The sequence below is a fragment of the Scardinius erythrophthalmus genome, assembly GCF_964197995.2.
Source record: "Scardinius erythrophthalmus genome assembly, chromosome: 9".
NCBI lineage: Eukaryota > Metazoa > Chordata > Actinopteri > Cypriniformes > Leuciscidae > Scardinius > Scardinius erythrophthalmus.
The window spans coordinates 18499437-18521065 of NC_138229.1; the positions used below are offsets into that span (position 1 = coordinate 18499437).

The 21629-nt window shown below is 37.5% G+C and overlaps 1 protein-coding gene across 3 annotated transcripts in view; it reads right to left on the reverse strand.

Moving 5' to 3' along the window:
* Positions 1-7631: 7631 nt before the first annotated feature.
* atp6v1h (ATPase H+ transporting V1 subunit H) overlaps positions 7632-21629 on the reverse strand; it is a 46663-nt gene continuing 32665 nt past the window's right edge. For all 3 annotated transcript variants that reach the window (XM_081373956.1, XM_081373958.1, XM_081373957.1), the window contains 3 exons: positions 21332-21433; positions 15819-15932; positions 7632-7989 (listed from right to left, as the gene is read on the reverse strand). In XM_081373956.1, the coding sequence (XP_081230082.1) occupies positions 7923-7989; positions 15819-15932; positions 21332-21433 (283 nt within the window). In that variant the 3' untranslated portion in view covers positions 7632-7922. The remainder of the gene's footprint in view (positions 7990-15818; positions 15933-21331; positions 21434-21629) is intronic.

Sequence of the window (21629 nt, forward strand, 5' to 3'; positions counted from 1 at the left end):
CTTCATAACCTCAGGTAAAACGGCTTATAGATATTTACAGCTCCATCAGACATCACAAAATCACACTGAAGGACACAACTGTGTGAAGGGAAAAAATATTGTAATCAGTTATTTTATTTAGTATTTGTATTAATGCTGTTTTCTCTCTCTCAGTCTACACACTCATATGCATAAACCACAATTGAGTGTAAGTTTTTTTGTAGCAGTACTTTGCCTACATTATTTATTATTTTGTTTGAAGATTGAAGAACCAATTGCATACGTTTGAAACGACATGAAGGTGTGTATGAATGTCCCCATATGCCATTTAGACATATTCCCCAACAATAAACAAGCACACAATTTTGGTCAGAAGTGAAAATGATTAATGTGAGTAATGACCTGACCAAAGCCTTTTACTTGTATGTGTCTTTTTAAACTGCTGATGTGTATAATTACAAAAAGAAGAGGAAAAAAAAAGTATTTGCCAACTGATGAATTCAACAAGTTATGTTAGAAAGAAATAAAACGGTAAACGTATCTGGGAGCAATTCTATTTCAAAGTAAATCAAGTCAAGGACAATAAAAAAATGAGTCACATGAATCTTTTTTTATGATATAGTCTTTTAAAATCTCAGCAGTTGAACATATTGAAGAAGAAACTGAACAATCTGATCATTTCAAAAACAAATATATTAACATACATGCTGTGCTTTAGACTAATGAATGATACTTTCTTAAATGTGTGGTATCTTTAGCAAGGGTAAAGTGAGAAATAACCTGCTGATTTTGACCAGAAAGAAGAATCATGGAGAGAACAATTTATCAATGTGTTTTTTTGCATTTGAAGAAAGAGAGAGGGAGAAAAAGAGAGTTGGTGGGATTGTTCTTTCTATTTTCCAGTGCCCTTGAAGGATGAAAGGAGTGTTCTGTGTGAAGGCATCAGTTTGTTTAGAAACCGTTTCCATGGAAACCAAATATTCTTATATATTCACAAAGGTGCAACCGTTCAGAGTGCATGTGCGTGATTTCATGGCAAACTTCAGACCTCCTAGCCTTAAAATGGATTATTTGGGCCCTTACAGATACAAATTAAGTGTTACAATGACGACCCAAGAAAGTTGCCAGCAAGGAACTCAGAGATGCAATCCTACTCATTCTGCATGCTGTTGTACCAGAGCAAAATAATGAAAACATCAAGGGCTAATCATAAGTTTCTGAAAATATAACGGACAGGTTATCAACACTCTCTCTCGCACCTAAGGGACATCTTTCAAGAAGAACAATAGATTTACTTGAGGTCCTTATAAATCTGTCAGCTTGTCATAAACCATGTAAAAATGTAGAGCCTATTACCAGACATACATTCGTACATATCCACAAATGGCCCTGGTAGAACAAATTTACAACAAAGCATTCTGTCTGCCCTTTATCAAATGTTTAAGGGATACTTGACCCAAAAATTAACATTATGTAATAATTTACCCACTCTAAAGATGTTTGTAACCAAACAGTTGATGGGCCCCATTGACTTAAAATAAATATGGAAGTCAATGGGGTCCCATCAACTGATTGGTTACAGACATCATTCAAAATAATTATCTTCTTTTGTGTTCAGCAGGAGAAAGAAACTCTTACAGGTTTGCAACAACTGGAGGGTGAGTAAATGATGACAGAATTTTCATTTTTGGGTGAACTATCCCTTTAACATTTGAGAAAGGGCATATTGTGTTGTAAATATTCTTTTTAGTGTCTCTCCAGTTCAAGATTTACTGTTTCCACAATCACGTTCACATCTATGAGTTATGTACTGCTGCAAAATGACGGCACACTATAGGATTATTTCCGCTTTATTTCCAGTCTATATTCATCTTCTAATTTGTTGTTGTTCGCAAACACAGTGACCATCAGTCTTTGCTAAAATGGTCGAGCGTTCATCATGCACGAGGCTAAAAAGGAACACAAACTTCAGGCTTTCCATTCCAGCCCATCTGAACATTGTTAAGAGCCTCTCCAAATACAGGCAAGCCACAGATGGCTCAGCTGATCAAAGTCCGTGTCATGCTAGTAGTACGGGCCTGAAGATTGAGCACTTTTAAACCGCCATTAGTGCTGATGGTGCAATACTGGAGGACAAATTTATGGTTGAGCGCTATTCTCCGTGGTTCTGTATTTTATGATATGAACCAGCAATAAATAGCAACCTGCCTAAAACGAGTAAAAGTCAGTTTTGAGATTGCTGGCTTTAGACATTCATATTCAGTTAACCACATAATCAAAAAGAAAAGACAAATACAGAAACAAAATAAAATAAAAAATAAGCACAAACAATAAAATAGTAAATTGTAATATAAAGTAAAATATAATAAAACGATGAAACAAAAAAAGTCTCCATTTTAAGCATATCGTTGTCGTGTAAACGTACCCTAAAACACAAAGAAACTAAACCTTAACACTTGCACTCTGAATTGAACAAGTGACCAACATCATGGTGTACCAGAGCTATATCAATCCATTTATAAATGTCTAGACCAGTTCTGTGGTGTGTGAGGTGAATCACAAACCTGTAAAATCACCTCTAAGGGAATATCGATATATTTTATCAATGTCTTTTGGCACTTTTCTGATCTCCATCATCATCATTATTCTAAATATTTTTAACAAAGATCATTAACTGACTGTCTACATTAAATAACAAATTCCAGAGAAGTGTGTCCAGTAATTCTGAATTTCATAACAGCACTATTTTAATAAATGAGCTTATTGGCTGATGCCGCAGGGTTAAAGCAGTTTCAGTGCCTGCATGCCATGAAACGGCCCTGACCCAGCAATCAGAAGCTGAATAAGAACTCCTGTTGTTAGTGAAAGGTTCATTGGACAAGTAGAGCTTCCGGCTGCAAAATGTCAAATGGATACAATCGCATACTGATTGCAACAAAGCGGTATAAATGTGATCCAATATCCAAAGACAGTGCAGCCTAATCTGTGCGATTGTGCAAATTTAGATCGTCCACAGAAACGATGCACTGAAAGTACTACATTATGTTTAACAATACACAAGGACATTAGACTATTTATGAATCCGAATAGTTTGGCATTACAGTGATCTGATGAGACTGAAGCTTGTTGTCTCACTTTGAAAACTACAAAAATGCAATCATAATTCTTTCCGTCAGATGGAATCTGCTATCAGGACGACAGGAGAAATCACCCTTAAATGCTATCGGAGTTTCTCCTGTTTTAATTGTAACCATGGGAACAGGCAATCTGTGACATGTCAACAAGAGCGCATATCCGGTCAATATGTCTAGTCGATAATATTGCACCTGTATTAAAGCCATGTCTTCGACTGGCAGCCTCAGTAAGCCAACGCTTCAGCTTTGCAGCTGTAAGCAAGCATTCAAGATTGTTGTTGAAACATACGGAAACCATTTTGTAAAGTTTGAGTCAATTAGAAGTTTTGTCCTTGCTAGAAAACGTTAAGACCATTTAATGTAACTAAAAGAGGGATTTATAAAAACAGCCCTTGAAAATGCTACATGAAGCTTAAAAAAGACTTGAGAGAAGAGTTCTCAAAGTGACATGCCTCCGAGAGCCCTTACACAAATTCATCATTGATAATGGCAAAAGGACGTCTGAGTCACCCATTACATTAAGCAGCCACTCAAGTGTGGGAAGCGTCATACAAGCATTGGCACGCCATACAGCAAGATGTGGGTTCACTCGAGTCAACTCGTTCTTGACACAAAAGGCTGCATCTAAATAGGTCGGAGGTGTGAAAGAATAAAAAAGTTTCCCAATAAGGTTGAATCAAACATCTGATAATGCCACTAACAACATTGTTTCTCAAGTGCCCAAGATGACCCTATTAGAATTCAAATGACCCTCGACACATCTTGCATGAGTTGATAACGCGCTGTGGATCTGTCAGCTAGTCTGGCGGTAATAGGCTTTGAAGGTTATCTCTATCTGGACATCCACAAAGCACACGGAGTATGCCGGGCTATTTGCTAACCGATAGTGCTACAGCTACAGCTTGATTTCCATTTGGAAAGAGAGATGAGAGATGAGAGAGAGAGGGCGACTGAACACAAATTACCCAGTGGCTGCATCTGCTCTCGTCTGATGCTCTGACCAGTCGTGTATGGAAAAGGTTCTGCGAGGTTATTTAAAAAATGGGATGCACAAGAAATGCTGAAAATTGGCAAATGGGTTTGTATTTATGAATGACACTGGTGTGATTACCTGATCATAAATGGTGTAAAAAAGGCCTGTTGTGACATGAAATGAAATACATGAATCTGATTGTAAATATTCCAGACGCTGTCGTGTTTTTAAAAGTTGAACAGTTGTGTTTTTTAAACACGCTTGCTATTTTACCATCCAAAATAGCCAATTTACTTAAAATTAGAATATCACATAAAACATTTGCAAATAAAGCATCTTTTCTATCCCATGTTCAAGAGAACAAAATCTTCACTTCTTATGAGATTGGTACAAAATTATGGTGGAAATGGGAATTTTCAATGCTTTCGCTATTTTCTTACAGCCGCTTTCTATTTAGTGAAGCTCAACAATCTTTTGCTGCACATCAGAACATAATCTTTGATTTTACTCATTGTGATCATCGATGATTAAGGGGGGGGGGGGGGGTGAAATGCTATTTCATGCATACTGAGTTTTTTACACTGTAAAAGAGTTGGATTCCCATGCTAAACATGGACAAAGTTTCAAAAATTAAGTTGTTCGTTTGATGGAGTATTTCTGTACCAAAAATACTCCTTCCGGTTTGTCACAAGTTTCGGAAAGTTTTTTTCAAGTACGGGCATGTGTGACGTCAGATGGGGCGGAATTTCCTTATACGGTCCTAAGGGCTCTTCTCCCGGAAGGGCGCGCGCGCACCCGTAGACCACCAAAGCGAGAGAGCGAAAGCAGTACCTCAGCGCTGTGCTCGCTGCAGTCACAGGACTTTGTTTGTTCCCTGCATTTCGACGATGATTGTTTTATAAACAAGGCCCAGTTCGACGCCGGATTTAGCAGTCCCAACGATAAAGGTTCACGGTCGTGCGTTGGAACCGCAGGCGGTGAGTAAAACTCATACTCATAGACAAACTGCTTCAAATGTCTGTGTGTTGTTAGCATAGACTGTAAAAAAATATGGACGTAGTGTCCGTGACGTCACCCGTAGGTTTCTGAAGAGCATTTTTGAAGCCTAAAGTGGGCGGAGCCGGCCGTCGCCATCTTGGCCTTGCGTCACTCCCGGATAACAGAAAATGGACAAACAGGCGGGGCGTGAGTGGAGCTGAGGAGCCTGGCCTGGCTATCTGAAATCACCTAGCTCGACGTGATCGAGTTAGCTGATGATGTAAAGCCAATTAAACGTTCATATTTTTGCCCTTCGAAATATTATAATAGTTAAAAGACATGGCTACAAGTGAGACTGTTTATTACTTCGAGAGTGTTTGTGTGTGACAGTGATTTATGTGCATACATGTCCGTCACTCTTTCACGGTCCGTCAGCGCGGCATCGCTCAAGTTCGTAGAGAGCTTATTCAGTCCATTTTAAATTCTGATGTTGCCGTCTCTCAAATGGGTTATGGTTTAACCGTTAAACTATACATATATTGCCTTTGAAGTGCAAGTAAATGCGCTAGAAAATCCGCGCTCATTCACGGGCGGAAAAAGCACCGACGCCCGCATGATTTCATCTGACGGTAACCTACAGCATATTATAATCCATCTGTTCCATGGGAGCAGAACGAACGAGCATTTATTGACGTTTTAAATTTGAAAACCCCAAAAAGCAACGAAATTGTCAGACATCCATTAGTGCATGTTCACAGAGGAAAACAACTGAAATACAGCGCTGGTTGTTCTCTCGAACGATAATGACGTAATCCAAAGACGTGAGCTTTGTAACGTTACCCAAGTATTAAAATTGTATGAAATGATAATCCCGAAAAAAAGCACAAACACTGCAGAGATGGCAAGTTCAGCAGCTAACATTGCTGAGGTGAAGTGACGGCTAGTAACAGCAGACAAACGGCTAGCACTGACAGCGGCAATCCATCTGTCACTCAAGTGGCTTGGCCACACCCTTAAATTTAAATATTAATCAACTAAACGGACGCGTTATAAAATAATTCACCCCCCTCACAGTTGTTATGAAGGGCAAAATTAGCTGTATAGACCAAATCCACATACAGACACCAGGCTTTAAACACGTTTTTTTCTGCTGTAAAGTTGGTCATTTTAACATGGGGGAGATACAGATTTGACTCACTTCTGACAACAGCCTCAAGCGGCCAGTCAACGAATTACAGTTTAACTCACTTCCGTGTTGGTTTCAAGGGAGAGACGGGGAGGTTGCCGCTTGGTTGTTAGCTATCGGCGCGTTAGCTCCGCCCACACGGCACGCCTCCAGCCGCTCGGTTTTTTCCGGAAAGACTCGGTACAGTCTATCTTTCTATAAATATAATAAAACCAAAGACTTTTTGGAGATACAAAGGATGCAATAATACTCTATAGGTACTCAAGATTAACATGAGATTGAGTGAAAATGAGTGTTTCACCCCCCCTTTAAAGGCTTGAAGAACTTGACCTTTGTGTTTCCTCATATTTATACTCCTGTGAAACAAGAAGTCATAGCTAGACAATTTCATGTTCCTAGTCAACCTGGTGTGCTAAATTTTTTCATATTAATGGGAATATACTTGAGAGATATTTTATTTGTATATATCTATATCTAAAAAAAATTCTAGGGGTGCCAATAATTGTGGCCAATGTGTTTTGGAGAAAAACACTTCATACATAATGTGATTTTCCCTAATTTCAATTCTTTTACTTCAAAGAAAGGTTAGATCAAAAGAATAAACAATGCAGATTTATTTTTACAGCCATCTTTGATCATATTTACCAGGGGTGCATATGTACTGTATAAGTAGCTTATGTAGTTTTTCATAAAAAATATGAAAAACTACACAAGTCATTGTCAAATAGTTAAAAACCACACAACTTGGTTATGTTTGTAGCTTTTTATGACCATAAAACCTAGTATAAAAAAATGAAATCATATTTCAAGATCTGAGGTTTATAGTGTTGTTACAGGAAACATTAGATTCTGTGTATAGAGACTTTTGTAATTTCAAATAGACAAAGCTGCCCTAAAGTTTTATAACAATATTCCCTTCCCTTTTTTACAAGCGAAACGTTAAATAAAATGATGACTTGAATGTGGTTATATTGCGCATTACACTAAAGGAATGATATGATCCAGGGACCTCTGATATTGAAGGATTATACCATATAAATCTGATATTTGAGTGAGATTGGAACATCATCATAAGTGCAAATAACTTTCCTGACAGAAACATATCTGAGAGATAACCAGATATACTGTGAATCTATCTATCTATCCATCTATCTATCTATCTATCTATCTATCTATCTATCTATCTATCTATCTATCTATCTATCTATCTATCTATCTATCTATCTATCTATCTATCTATCTGTCCGTCCGTCCGTCCGTCCGTCTATCTATCTGTCTGTCTGTCTGTCATTTGAAGTTGCTTTGAGCGAAATCAACAGCCTCACAACTCAACCGCTGATTTTTCAAATCTTGAATGAAAAAAAACCCCACTTCATTCAGATGCATTTGTCATAGTAGACTCTTTATTGGAATGCATACTCATTGTTTTACATTTAAGACATAAATAACATTTCATAATACTCAGACCTGTTCTGATCACCTAATGTGATTTTACTAAAGGACACACAACTTTGCACAACTTTACACAACAAAGAGCATCTTAATTATAAATTTACGGTTTAATACATCAACTCATTTTTTATTGAACCTGTTGATTATATATAGCACGGATTTACATTCACACAGAACACGGGTTCAGACACTCTGGCTCACACACAAGCACATGGGCAGTTCAGCTTCGGGCAGCCACAGCTGGAGTCGACTGCTCGGTGGACTGCAACTGCTTCCCCAGGTACTCCCTGAAAGAAAACACCAAAGACCGATTATGCCAATTTATCTTTTTGAACAGCTATGATGTGCACCTCTTTGTATTTCTAGATTATCCTTTATGCGAGTAAAATAACTGGTTTTGTGCTGGCGCTCTAAGCTCAGTGAGACGAAAACAAAACTGTCAAGCACGCTGACAGAGGAGATTACAAAAGACATGAATATTTGATCACAGCATTTCCCAACAGCTCCACCACAGCCGATTCTCCAATCTAACTATATTCCATTCAACCTACCTTCCTGAATAATCTTCATGAGGTTCGATTCCCTCCTCTTTGATTACTGAAAATGTCATTTTACCAAGGCGAGTTAATTCTGAATGACACCTGTGGTTTCTTAACTGTTGGGAAATGCTATCTGTCATTTAAATCCTTTCAAAGTGCCCACCGTCTTGATGTCTAGCCAAAGCCGTCAAACCTTATTAACAGTTTCTCCTAAACAGTGACCTTTTTAAAGTGTTTTGCTTTACTTCAGGCCTCAGGTGCTTCCAATAAGATTGCACAGCTAATAGAGGAGCATACAATTCAGAAAGGACACAAAATAGATCCCATCTGAATATGCATTCAGTATCCAAGAAATCAATAACCGCATGACCTACCGCGTCCACTGAGATACAATATGTGAACGGTCAAGAAGTCCATCAGTTTGAGTACACGTTCTGAAGTTGTCAGATGGAACTACGCGAGTCAGATCTTCTTTTCCTTTCTTGGAAAGTTGACTAAATTAGCAGACACCTGCCATTCATCAACTGTCATTTCTGGCAGCTTGTCCAACAGCTACTGGGTTCGACTTGCCAGACTTCAGCACATCAGCTGATATTTGCATGGAAACAAGGCAGATAAGCACCAAGCTATTGTACATCAGCAGACAGTCAGAATCACAGAAGGCTGATTCATTAGGGATCCAGCAAAAGAGATAAAACAGCATAAAATATGAGGATTAATAACAGCTTGACTTCCAATTTGTGTATTAATTGAGCTCATATGTTCATGGCTAGGGTTTGTTAAGTAGATTATTAAGAAACTGTAGAGGTGGGTTTCCCAAGCGGGAGTTCATGAGGGAACTGCAGGGGGTTTGTGAGTTGATGAAAACACACGATAAAAGGGTATCTTTTCCATATGTATCATAGTTTTGCAAAGGCAATACGCAATTATTCTATTTTAGAAATGGTTTCTATTACTGAGACGCCGCGCCTTGAACAAAACCATATGACAATGATAATCTCAGGTACAGATTATGTGCTTTATTTAATGTTAAAAGTGTCTAATGTGAGTTTGAATGCCATAATGAAAGTGACATTGGATAATTCACTAATAAATTAAAGGAAACAAGAACGTTCAAACAGTCAACTCAATGTGAACAAACAAGTGCATTCTATGACAAAGAATATTTCAGTCACGCAGTATGTATTTTTAATAATGTTGTAATGGTTTAATATTTATGAATTTGATGATTTTTTGATTGATTTTGTCACGTCTCATAGTTGCGTTGTGTCTAGGGTGGATAGACAAATTGCTTATTGCAGGAATCTTATTGCATCGCGTCTGGTTAGGACACGGTGTAAGGTGCCGCATGTTTCAGAGTGAAGCACAGCACTGTATTCATTTCACCAGGATGACTTTTTCACATGTGCACAACTGCCAACATTTTCTAGGATGTACGTTTTTAGCATTGTACTAAATGTGTAAACAAGAAGGGTTTAGAAACCTGTTGTCAGCTAAACAGAGATTAAAGGTCTTTCTGCAGTTTCTGCAAAAATAAAAGCCAAATTGCTTTACGTTTGAAATTGAAGAATTTAAAAACATGTTGTAATGTTTTTTTAATCTAATGTACAATAGCATTATTACAATAATATATTTTTGTATTTTTCGTATTTTTTTTTTTATAAATAGAAATAAAAATAATATAAAAACAATAATTGGTTACACTTTATTTTAAGGTAACGTAGTTACATTGTACTTACTCAAATAAGTATTGAGTAATATTAAGTTAACTGTGTGTACTTACTAAAGAGTTACGGTTAGTGTTTGGTTTAGGGTTAGTTACTTGTAATTATGCATAATTTACTCTTAATACTGTTGTACATGTAGTAACATGTAACTACGTCACCTTAAAATAAAGTGTTACCCAATAATTTATTATTATACAAATGGACTGGGTTACTAAAAACAACAGCGTGTGAATATAATGTGGACTGAGACACCAAATAAAAATGAAAACAAATCAAAATAAAACACTAAAAAGGTGATCTGCATGTCATGTAATCCTTAACTGACAGTGCATGTGTTGTTAAATTATTGAAATATGAACTCAAAATTTCAGGGGGTGCACCTCAAGAAAATATTTTATGTCAGGGGTTTGGCTGACAAAAAAAGCTTAGGAATTCTAGTGGTAGAGTCGAATTTGCCTGAAATATGATGTACTTGGTGTTAAATTTATTCTCACTTTAGCTTAAGTTTATAAAATAATTGGAAAAAGCTCAAATGATAGCAGGTTTGCTATGAACTCCAGTCAGAAGAGGAACCTGAGCTAAGTGGGCAATATCAGACGAGTAGGAGAGCGACATGGCTCTATATCAGCATGGCTGTGATTAGATCAGTGGCCTTGTGTCGGAGGCAATGACAGCCGTGCTGATATAGAGCCATACAGCACAAGTACGAGTGTTATATTGCTTTTAAACAACAGTTTGATTTAGGGCTGCACATCATTTTAGCATCGATATTGTGATGTGTGCAATATCAAGTATAGGGATCTCAGTTAATCTGTATGGACCAAGCACCACAGTTCGAAATGCATGCGATTCTCGGGTTAATTGCAAAGTTTAACCATAATAGAGCGAAAGTTTATCATTTGCACATTGTAGGTCCTGTCAGTTTAAACATTAAAGCGATTTCAAACCATTTGAGTGCAAGAAGACGTGAAAGAGAACTGAATTCAGAACTCGCACACGGTTTTCTGTGCACAGACAGAGCAAAACAGACAGAAGGTGAACACCCAACTACATTATTGCCTAAATAACCCTTACAACTACATTTATGACACAATAATAGTAGCATTTTTAAGACTATAGTGGGTTCGCTACGCCGATGAGAAATGCTACCAGTATACGGTTCAGTGGAAACAAGAGGAGTGATACAAATTGTGAAACCGTTTCCGTGTGATATTTGTAGATTACCGCATGGCTGGAAAAGGCTCTCAGCTAATATGATTTGAGAACCAGAACTAAGTTTATATACTACAGATGGGTCATAAATAAATGAATATTAATGTAAGATTAGTTGTACTGCTTTGTGCTAATTGAAGTAAAGCTTCAAGCTAAAATAAAGATCAGGAGTAGATTAAATTCATATATTAAAATGGCCAATGTAAACTTGCGTGAAGGTCTTAATTTAAAGGTCAAAATGGACCTTCACTTTATGAATAAAAAAATAAATACCTTATGAATAATAAAAAAAAACTTTAGTGCAGTATAAAATGAGTATGCAGAGAAGCACATTAAATCGAAAATGAATCATTACACTGAAATCTATTTTCATTTACCACTAAAAAGCACTACTGATTCATCTCTGAGGTACAATTTTGTACGTTTTCCCAGGTTTAAATTAGATTTTGTAATCTCAGCGTGGTCCCAGACTTTTGGACTGAATGGCATCAAACACAACCTACACAAAAATAGTCCTCCAGAACAAACAAGAAGCAGACAACAATCACACTGTTGACACTGAAGCAAACACTCCACTGGGCTTACTTCACATTCAATTTTCTGCCAAACCTGCAATCGACCCAAACCGCAAGATGTATTTGAGGGGCACGGTGTCAATGTGATGACTTCAAGAGACTCTTAACTTTTTCTTCACTGACTTCAACTGATTCCTTCATTTTTTTCAATGTCAAGGTCCAATAACTAATAGTGAGAAAAGTCAAAGGTGAGTTTTCATCCTTATTCATCCCGTATATTCAGCGAGACGTCAGACTCATCCTCTGAACGTGGCTTATGAGACGCTTGACTATGTCTGTGGCCTTATTCATTCAACCAGTGGTAAATACGACTATGACCCAAGGTTACCTTGCGTTTGAAGAGCTGTGGCTGATTTTGATAGCAGAAAAAAGGGACGATCTGCTGTGGCAACCAGGCATCAACAACACAGTGAATTTTTCAAAAATGAAGAGCTGATTAACAATCTACCTGCGTCCTCAGGTGTCTAAGACTTTAATGACTAAGATTTTCCTATGAATGCTCTATTACTCTGTGGACTGTTTCTAAAATTACCTCATTAAAAAGTTTCTGAGTTCAAGAAATGGTAATAATAATTTCTCTAGGTATGTCACCACTTTCCCATGATGAAAGTTTGGGAAAATGATTAAAGACTTCAGAAATAATAATAATAATAATAATAATAATAATAATAATAATAATAATAGTAATAGCACTGTATAAATATTCAGTCCAACAAGCCCTTTCTCATTGTGTGTTATATCTTTGCTTATTTTACTTTACTTCAGTTTGGAATTAAAGGGCCAGTGCACATTAATAAACATTTCTGTAAATGTGCCAGTTTAGCTATTACAGCTAATTTGTAACTGTAGTACCTGGGCAGATATCACAAAAAATCCATAAGAGTAAACCAAAGCATTAAAACATTTTAAGCAAGACTTTATCACATAATTGTGTACATTAATGACATGCATGACATGTGTGAATTACCTGAGTGCTCCCAAAAGTGTTCGGCAGCAGCGTCTCTACTAATAGCTAAACTGTAAGTTTATCTTCTTCAAGAACAGTGCTGTTATTACTTTGGTAGTGAGAAATGTCATGTAGCTTTTAAGTTGCTAAACTAATTTACAAAAAAAAAAAAAAAAAAAAAAAGGTCAGAGCACGGCGTCAACAGCTTTGTGGGCAATGTGCCGACGTGTAGCGCTGTTGTGCTTTGGGCGACCCGAGCTCGAGTCTTGGGTTGCGGACCTTTCCCGATCCCATCCCCCTCTCTCACTCCTGCCTTGCTTCCTATCCACTCTTTACTATCCTATCATAATAAAGCACACATCCTTGTCTCTTGTATCTTCGCAGACACTCGCTCTCGTTTCATTCAAAAGCAACTTGCCATCTTGCGTCTCAGTTTTGGATTGTATCGAAAATTAACTTTAGTGTTTCCCCCTTTTGCAGCGGCTTTCTTTTTGGATGTTCTGCAGACAGGGTGACATGACATCCTCGATTAAGTTTCCCCAAGGACTTTTGTAAAAGCCAAAATATGACCACACCTCAGATTTGTTCCTCTTAGAAGGCTGAAAAATCTTCTGAGCGCGGTCACTGCCTTCCGTCATGTCTTCTCATACAAAAAAACAACGGGCTGAACAGGATTTACCACGAGTTTTAAAAAACACGCTAATCAAACATGATTTTAATGATAATTCAATTTTGAACAATAATCCTAACCGTCAGGACATTTTATCGTGGTTTTTATGAAACCGGTAATCGTTTCATCCCTACTTAAATGTATATTTCTTTGGATTTCTATGCCATTTCCCTTTACATTTTCCCCCATTTACTGTATGAACTATTTCTAAATGTTGTGACGTACATAACATAGCAAAGGTGTGATTATCTTTGGTCTTGTTTTGCAGTTGACTATAGCTTAATATTCTTTCAGATTCCTATCATGACTTCATTTCCGAATCAAATTAGGTTTTACAACAGTGAAGCACATCAGAAATTTCACGCTAAGCTGCATCGGAAAGTGGATGAAGTCCTTAAGTGAGCTTCTACAAAACAAACATGAAAAAAAAAAATTAAACACTGTCACCATCATCTCAAGACTGTGGAGCCACTGGCTGAATTTCTACACACACACACACAGCGGCACACCTCCAGGGGTTAACCCAGATGGTACAGATACAATAAGCTAACAGTGTGCGAAGTTGGCCAGCAGGAAATGTGCCAACTCAAACATCTACTCCTACTGCTGTTGCCATGACACCAAACAGTCTCTTTGGGGTGAGAATGGGAAAAAGCGACAGCACCACAACTCTTAAGGGAAAAATAAACTGTACACACAAGGCAGCTTCTTATTTTAGTTCTTTTCTGTATCCAACTCTGAGTAAAAATAAGGCTCTTCACCAAAAACAACAACTTAAAAAACCTGCAAGTACTTTTATACCGGAAACCATGAAGACAATGTGTGACGCAATCAATGCCATGGAAACGAGATGTTCCTTTACGAGAACATCATATCAAAACCATGATAGATGAGAGAAGACATACCTCTTGTATATACCACTCGAGAAGATTGCAGCAAATGGAAATGGCATTCATGGATGCAACTGGATTGCAAAGAAGGCTTTTAAGAAGAAAGGCCATTCTTGTATGGCTCTTCTTAACAGCACCTTGAAAACCACGTTCACCGAATCTTAACTCAATCATCCGACTATTACATCCCCTGTAATTTCCTCCTCCAATTAAGAACACAAATAAGAGTTTGCCTTCACCTCCCTTCAGATCTTCAAATAACACATGCACTCTTTGTCTCTTCAGCCCAAGTGCCATTTTTAAATAGTTCCCTTAACTCTCGGTTCGTATTTGAGAGACTTGAACCAAGATGCAACCATTACATTGTTCACGAAAACAATAAAAACTCACTGCTCTGCTTGGTTCTTTTCTTCTTTTTTGCCACTGACATGCTAAGCTTCGCGTCAAACCGCTGCAAAATTATGCACAATTAATCCTGAAAATTACATGCGAGTCATTTAGCTAATGTCTAATAATTGCCACGATACACTGAGTCAGACTTTGCAGACGGAACTGTTTCCAAGCAAGAAAAAGAAAGAGATTGTTATATGTATGTTATATATCAATGTTATACTGGGTTCACAGTATAAATACTAACGTATACATATTTCCCGGAGCTTCTGCCTCCATAAATTTATTTCTCCTGCAGTGGGGCCGAAGAAAAGGATGAATTACTCGGAAATACTTTATGGAGCGTGTTCCTGCATTCTCTCTATGCAGAATTGATCTATACCACTAAGGCAGCATTTAAAGCGACTTGTATTCTGCTCAATGTGACGCTAAACTTTAAATTTGAAGGCTGATTTAAAGCCACTGTAATGAAACGCTGACAGAGTGAACAATTATTCTTCATGACATCACTTCAGTACACATCTATTGTGTTTCAAACACACATGCTATATTCTGGGGCCTTTGAGGTTTTTATCATCCCTGTTGAAAGAGTAATCTGAAGCTCATAAGGATGAATGCAGACAAAATAATAAGCTACTTGTGTTAGGTCGTATACCTGAACCTGAGCGCTTCGCCGGCTTAATTCAACAGTTCGCTGCTCTCACAAACACATCGAACATGCATGGAGAAGTTAAACGTTTTTTCCCCAGTTATTTTGTGCCCTGGGTTTTAATCAAAGATTAATTAACGCTGAAAATACACAATGGTCCACTGAATAATTCACTACATTATGTAGTGCTGAAGTGAGAAAACTACTTCTACGAGGCAAAGAGAAAGCTCGTTTCCAGGTCAATATTGAGGACAATGGTGCGTCAGGCACAAACAACATGCCTATTTTGCTTTAAGAATAAATACCAGAATTGCGTACCAAAAAAAAAGATGATGCTAGGTTAAAAAGATTAAAACTGTGTGTGTAAATATCCTGTAAATAAATAAATAATAGTCGTAATATTAATAATAAAAAAATAGTAATAAATACATGAAGTTGTTTGTACGAGTTCACTGGAAAGCAAAGCAAATGCTGAACATAGATTATGGATTCATTAATGCATTTGAAGTTAAACGTACCAGTTATGCACCATGAGCTTCTGGACGGCCAGCAGGGCATTATAGCGGACGAGCTGGTCTTCATGATGCATGTGGTTCATCACTAGTTGTTTACCACCCAGCTGTTCGATCACCCTAAAGGATAGAGAAGCAGAGAGAAGCAGTTCCTGATTATTATGTTCTGCAAGATGGGTAATAACACAGGGCCTCTTGCCTTTCAATTTAACTATGGGAATAACAAAGAACAACAGCTATACACACTATTTTGAGGTTTTGAAAGAAGTCTCTTATGCTCATCAAGGCTGCATTTATATTAGAAATAATCAGAAAAAAATATATTGTGAAATATTTTTACAATTTAAAATAATTGTTTTCTAATAAAAATAATACTTTAAAATATAATTTATTTATATTTCTAAAATACTGGAAGAAATTGATTGAGTAACTAATGTAAACAATCAACGACTACTTGCCCCAAAACAATGAATACACCCTGTTCTATTGTTTGCCCCTCCCCCCCCTCTTTTTTCTGTTTTCCTTAATGCTGTTATGCTACAAGTATACAGTAAATTTTTATTTTATATATATATATATATATATATATATATATATATATATATATATATATATATATATATATATATATATATATATATATATATATATATATATATATATTAGGGCTGTCAAATTTAGCGCGTTAATAACGCGTTAACGCAAAATCATATTAACGGCACTAATTTTTTTAACGGACGATTAACGCAGCGCGTATTTTCTGTTTGACCCGTGGCCCAAAACCTAGTTGGAGAAATGCAGATACACAGTGTTGGCAACTTAGCCACATTGCAGACCCCTTTAGCAATTTTTTTCCCTTCAACAAAGCGCCCAAACCTTATTTAGTTTCTGAGAATATACCGGTACCGCCGGTACTGCTCTCCCAGCACGCGCGCGCGCCTCTCTCTCTCTCGCTCTCTCTCTCTCTCTCTCTCTCTCTGCGTCTCACGCGGAGGAGCAGCGCTTTAATTCAGTTAAACACAGATATTATGTTGCTTCTCTAATTTTACAAATATAGCCGAAATCAGAGCACGGATATTGTCTTTAGCTTATGTGTATTTGATTTCACCAGACGACGGCTCGATTATCAGAATTTTTGTGCAGATTAACGTCTTGGAAGGGAGAGCTGGTTATGTTTATTTGGTCGCGTTTCAGTCACCATTTCAAATTCATTCCGTTGTTTGACAACAGAAACAGTAAAATATACGTTTTATTGAGAATGTATTGAGAATTTAGCTTCATCAAAATGGGCACAGAGAGAGACAAACTACAATGTAATAATAAATGCTAAATGTACATTTAGCATTTTCAGAAGAGCTGCCCTGTCATGCAAAAATCTAAACATGTTTGTGTTAGTAAATTGCTCAGTGCAAAGAAAGAGAAGTAATGGGAACCTGGTATTTCTTTTTTCTTTCTACATGTGTCTAATAGACATGAACAAGTTCTTTGAAAAACATCTATGACCTTTGAAACATGTCTCGTCTTCATGCTATATTGACTATGGTTTCAATAATAAACATACATTTGCATAAAGCATCTATATTTATCAATGCCCACGTTGATTAGAGTATTACAAACTTGAAAAGTATTAATTTAAGGTATATTTAGAACAAATAAAAAATGTGCGATTAAATGCGATTAATCGCGAGTTAACTCATGACAACCATGCGATTAATCGCGATTAAAAATTTTAATCGATTGACAGCCCTAATATATATATATATATATATAATTTATTTCTGTGATGCAAAGCTAAATTTTCATCAGCTGTTCCTCCAGTCTTCAGTGTCACATGCTCCTTCAGAAATCATTTTAGTATGCTGATTTGATACTCAGTTATAATCAATGTTGGAAACAGTTGTGCTGCTTAATATTTTCTTGAAATTATATATTTCTATATAATACTTTTTTCAAAATTCATTGATGAATAAAAAGTTAAAAAGAACAGCATTTATTTAAAATAAAATTTTTTTCTAACAATATAAGTCTTTATTAAAATGTTTTATCAATTGAACACATCCTTGCTGAATAAAAGTATTCATTTCTTAAAAAATAAAATAAAAAAACCTGACCCCAACCTTTTGACCGGTAGTGTATATTGTTACAAGAGATTACTATTTAAAATAAATGCTGATATTTTTTTAATTTTTATTTGTCAAAAAATTCTGAAAAAAAGTATCACAGGTTATAAAAAAATATGTTTCCAAAAACTGTTTCCAACATTGATGATGAATCAACATATTGGAATGATTTCTGAAGGATCAGGTGTCACTGAAGACTGGATTAATGATGCTGAAAAATAAACTGCATTTTAAAGTATATTAAAATTGAAACCCATTATTTTAAATTGTAATAATATTTCACAATATTACCGTATTTTTGATCAAATAAATGCAGGCTTGTAGCTTAGAAATCTAGACGCACCCTAGCGGCAGCAAAATTTATTTTGCAGCCAGTGTAGTCTAGCAACTCTCCGTTGACATTCGAGCTGGAAAAACCAAACTCTAGTCAGGCCAATCAAATCGTGTATAGAGTCGGTGGGCGGGCTTAACATAATGACGACAGAGTTGTGACGGTTCCGCGTGAATTCCCTGCTACTTGAAAACAAAGAAGAGCTGCTGCTGGCGAACAGCGGTCTTTCGAATCGGCTTTGGCCGCGACTCTGGAGGACTTGGAGTTAAGCTTTTCTTTGAGAAAAGAACAAAGAACGGCACTTAAGTCATTCTTAAAAAAGATGTATTCGTAGTTTTGCTGACCAGATACGGCAAAAGTTTAATCTACTAGCTCCGCTGGTGGGAAACGCTCTGGTTGGTTGTAGGCTGTAGCGCTATCCTATTACGTGCAGTCCCCGCAGGAACCCTGCTTGATGTAGGTCTGGCTTGCCAGGCTAGCAGGCTTGATGAGCATAAGAGAAAAAGATACATTTATATATATATATATATATATATATATATATATACACACACACACACACACACATAATACACGCATACATTTGGACACCTAACCATTACACCAACAGGGACAGTAATGATGTTGCATTCTAAATACATAGACGTAAATATGGAGCTGATCCCCTCTTTGCAGCTATAACAGCTTCCACTCTTCTTGGAAGGCTTTCCACAAGATTTTGGAGTGTTTGTGTTTATTGATGACGTTTTTGCCCATTCATCCAGTAGAGCATTTTTGGCACTTTTGTTGGACAAGGTGGCCTGGCTCACAAGCTTCATTCCCAAAGGTTTTCTATGGGGTTGAGGTCAGGGCTGGGCAGTCAAGTTCTTCCACATCCAACCTCATGTTTCGCGCTTTGGGTTTAAGAAAAGTGCATTACAAATAAAATGTATTATTATTAACCATGTCTTTATGGACCTTGCACTGTGAACTGGGGAACAGTCATTCTGGAATAGAAAAGGGCCTCCGCCAAACTGTTACCACAAAGTTGGAAGCATAGCATTGTCCAAAATGTCTTGGTATGCTGAAGCATTAAGATTTCCCTTCACTGGAAGTAAGTGGCCAACCCCAACCCCTGAAAAACAGCCTCATAACATTATCCCTCCTTTACCAAACTTTACAGTTGGCACAATGCAGTCAGGCAGGTAATGTTCTCCAGACTCAGACTCGCCAATCAGACTACCAAACAGAGAAGCGTGATTCATCACTCCACAGAACACATTTCCATTGCTCCTGAGTCCAGTGGCGGCGTGCTTTACACCACTCCATTCAATGCTTGACACTGTACTTGGTGATATGAGGTTTGCATGCAGCTGCTCGCTCATGGTAACCCATTACACGAAGCTCCTGATATTAATGCCAGTGGAAGTTTGAAACTCTTCTGCTATGGAATGAGCAAAAAAATTGGCGACTTTTACGCACCATGCACCTAAGCACTCTGTAACCCTGCTCTATGGATTTACGTAGTCTTCTGCTTCATGGCTGAGTCCCTGCTGTCCCTAAATGCTTCCACTTTCCAATTATAACACTTACAGTTGACAGTGGAATATCTACATGGGATGAAATTTCACAAATTGACTTACTGCAAAGGTAGCATCCTTCCACAGTACCACGCTTGAATTCATTGAGCTCTGCAGAATGACCCATTTTCCCCACAAATGTTTGTAAATGCAGACTGCATGGCTAGGTTCTTGATTTTATACACTGGTGGCAATCAGTCTGATTGAAACAATTACGTGTAGAGCTAGCTTACAATTTTTTTAAATCAGGAATATTAATTTATTCTATAGACCTTATGAGCCAGAGAAACAAGCGCACAGCCATCTTTAAAATTTTGTCTATGAACGTTTTTGCGGTAACCCTGTATATTTCTATATGAACGTTTTTGCGGTAACCCTGTATATTTCTATGGCATCTAAGTCGAAGATTATTTAACTGGTGAAGTTTCTAAATCTAAAATCACACTCTGTCAGTTTAAATCTAGACTAAAAACACATCTCTTTAACCTGGCATATACACACAGAAAATTATACATTCCTATTATTCAAATCAGTTAAATGATTATTAAGCTGCATAGATTAGGTCAGCCGGAACCGGGAACACTTCCTATAACACCCGATTACATCATAAGAAGAATGGCATATACGCTAACGTTAGTCTTTCTGCTTATTCCAAGGTTTACTGTAATCAACCGGATCCAGGCCGTATCCAGATCAGATGGTGTCATAACAAATGTCACTAGACCAGGAAGATTTTACAACGAGCGGTTGATTCATAAATCCTTAAGATCTTACCTTCATGTTGTGGAAATACACAATAACACAACGAGCGCAGAGCTGAAAAGGGGCGGGGCTACACAAGATCTATATTTTCATCTCACATTTAGCCACAGTTAAAACAAAATCACTGCTTGGAGGACAACAGATGGAAAGGCAATAACTTGGCACTTATCGCAAATGAGTGCAATTCTTTTGGCCTGCAGAAGCTAATTTGTTCTAGAGTGGTCTAATTACAGGGTTAGAACCAAGGCTAATTCAGACCAACGAGTCCCTATAGATTCACTGTGGTTTCTTTGAACGGTGGGGGCGTTCTAAAGAGGAAAGTGAGAGTGTGTGTTCTGAGTGGCCGACCTCAGGGAGAGGAGAGTCTGAATTAGAGAAGGTATTAGCCACTCACAGCAGAGTTGGAAACAAGTGGCGGATCACTCTACTTTTAGAGGGAAACTATATGCAATCTTCTTAGGTCTAAAATTGATTGGCGGATCATGAATGCTACGTGCCAACAATATGGCAATGCTTGGGCAACATCTTGCAATAGGTTTGCCTGGAAGAGTTAGTATGCTGCTCCCTTTGAAGTGATGCAAGTTTAAATTGACACTGATATCATTGCAGGCAAGCGGGCGGAACAGACGGTAATAACTCTACAGAATATTTGGGTATTGAGAAATAGTAAAAAAAAAAAAAACATGCACAGCTGCAGAGTCAGAGAAATGGTAATTTACAGATGAAGGATGAAGGATACTCGCTCACCTCTTGCCACGAGGGTAATGTCTCACGTATTCCCCCACATCGTGAGCTGCAACAGCAATAACCTGAGGGTCATCAGACACTTCCAACAACCTGGTCAGTATCCTGGCAGGAAGCACAAACACACAATCATTTCAGGTCCCCAAAAGCAATCAGTAACACCTCCAGGGCAATACTAAACCCACGCTGAGCAAATATATCCCAGGGTACTGTACAGCGGGAGATGTGGTGTCTACCTCAGTACAGGAAAATATTAGCTTCTGTTAGTTCAGTAAGATACTAAAATGGGGAAACATGTAAC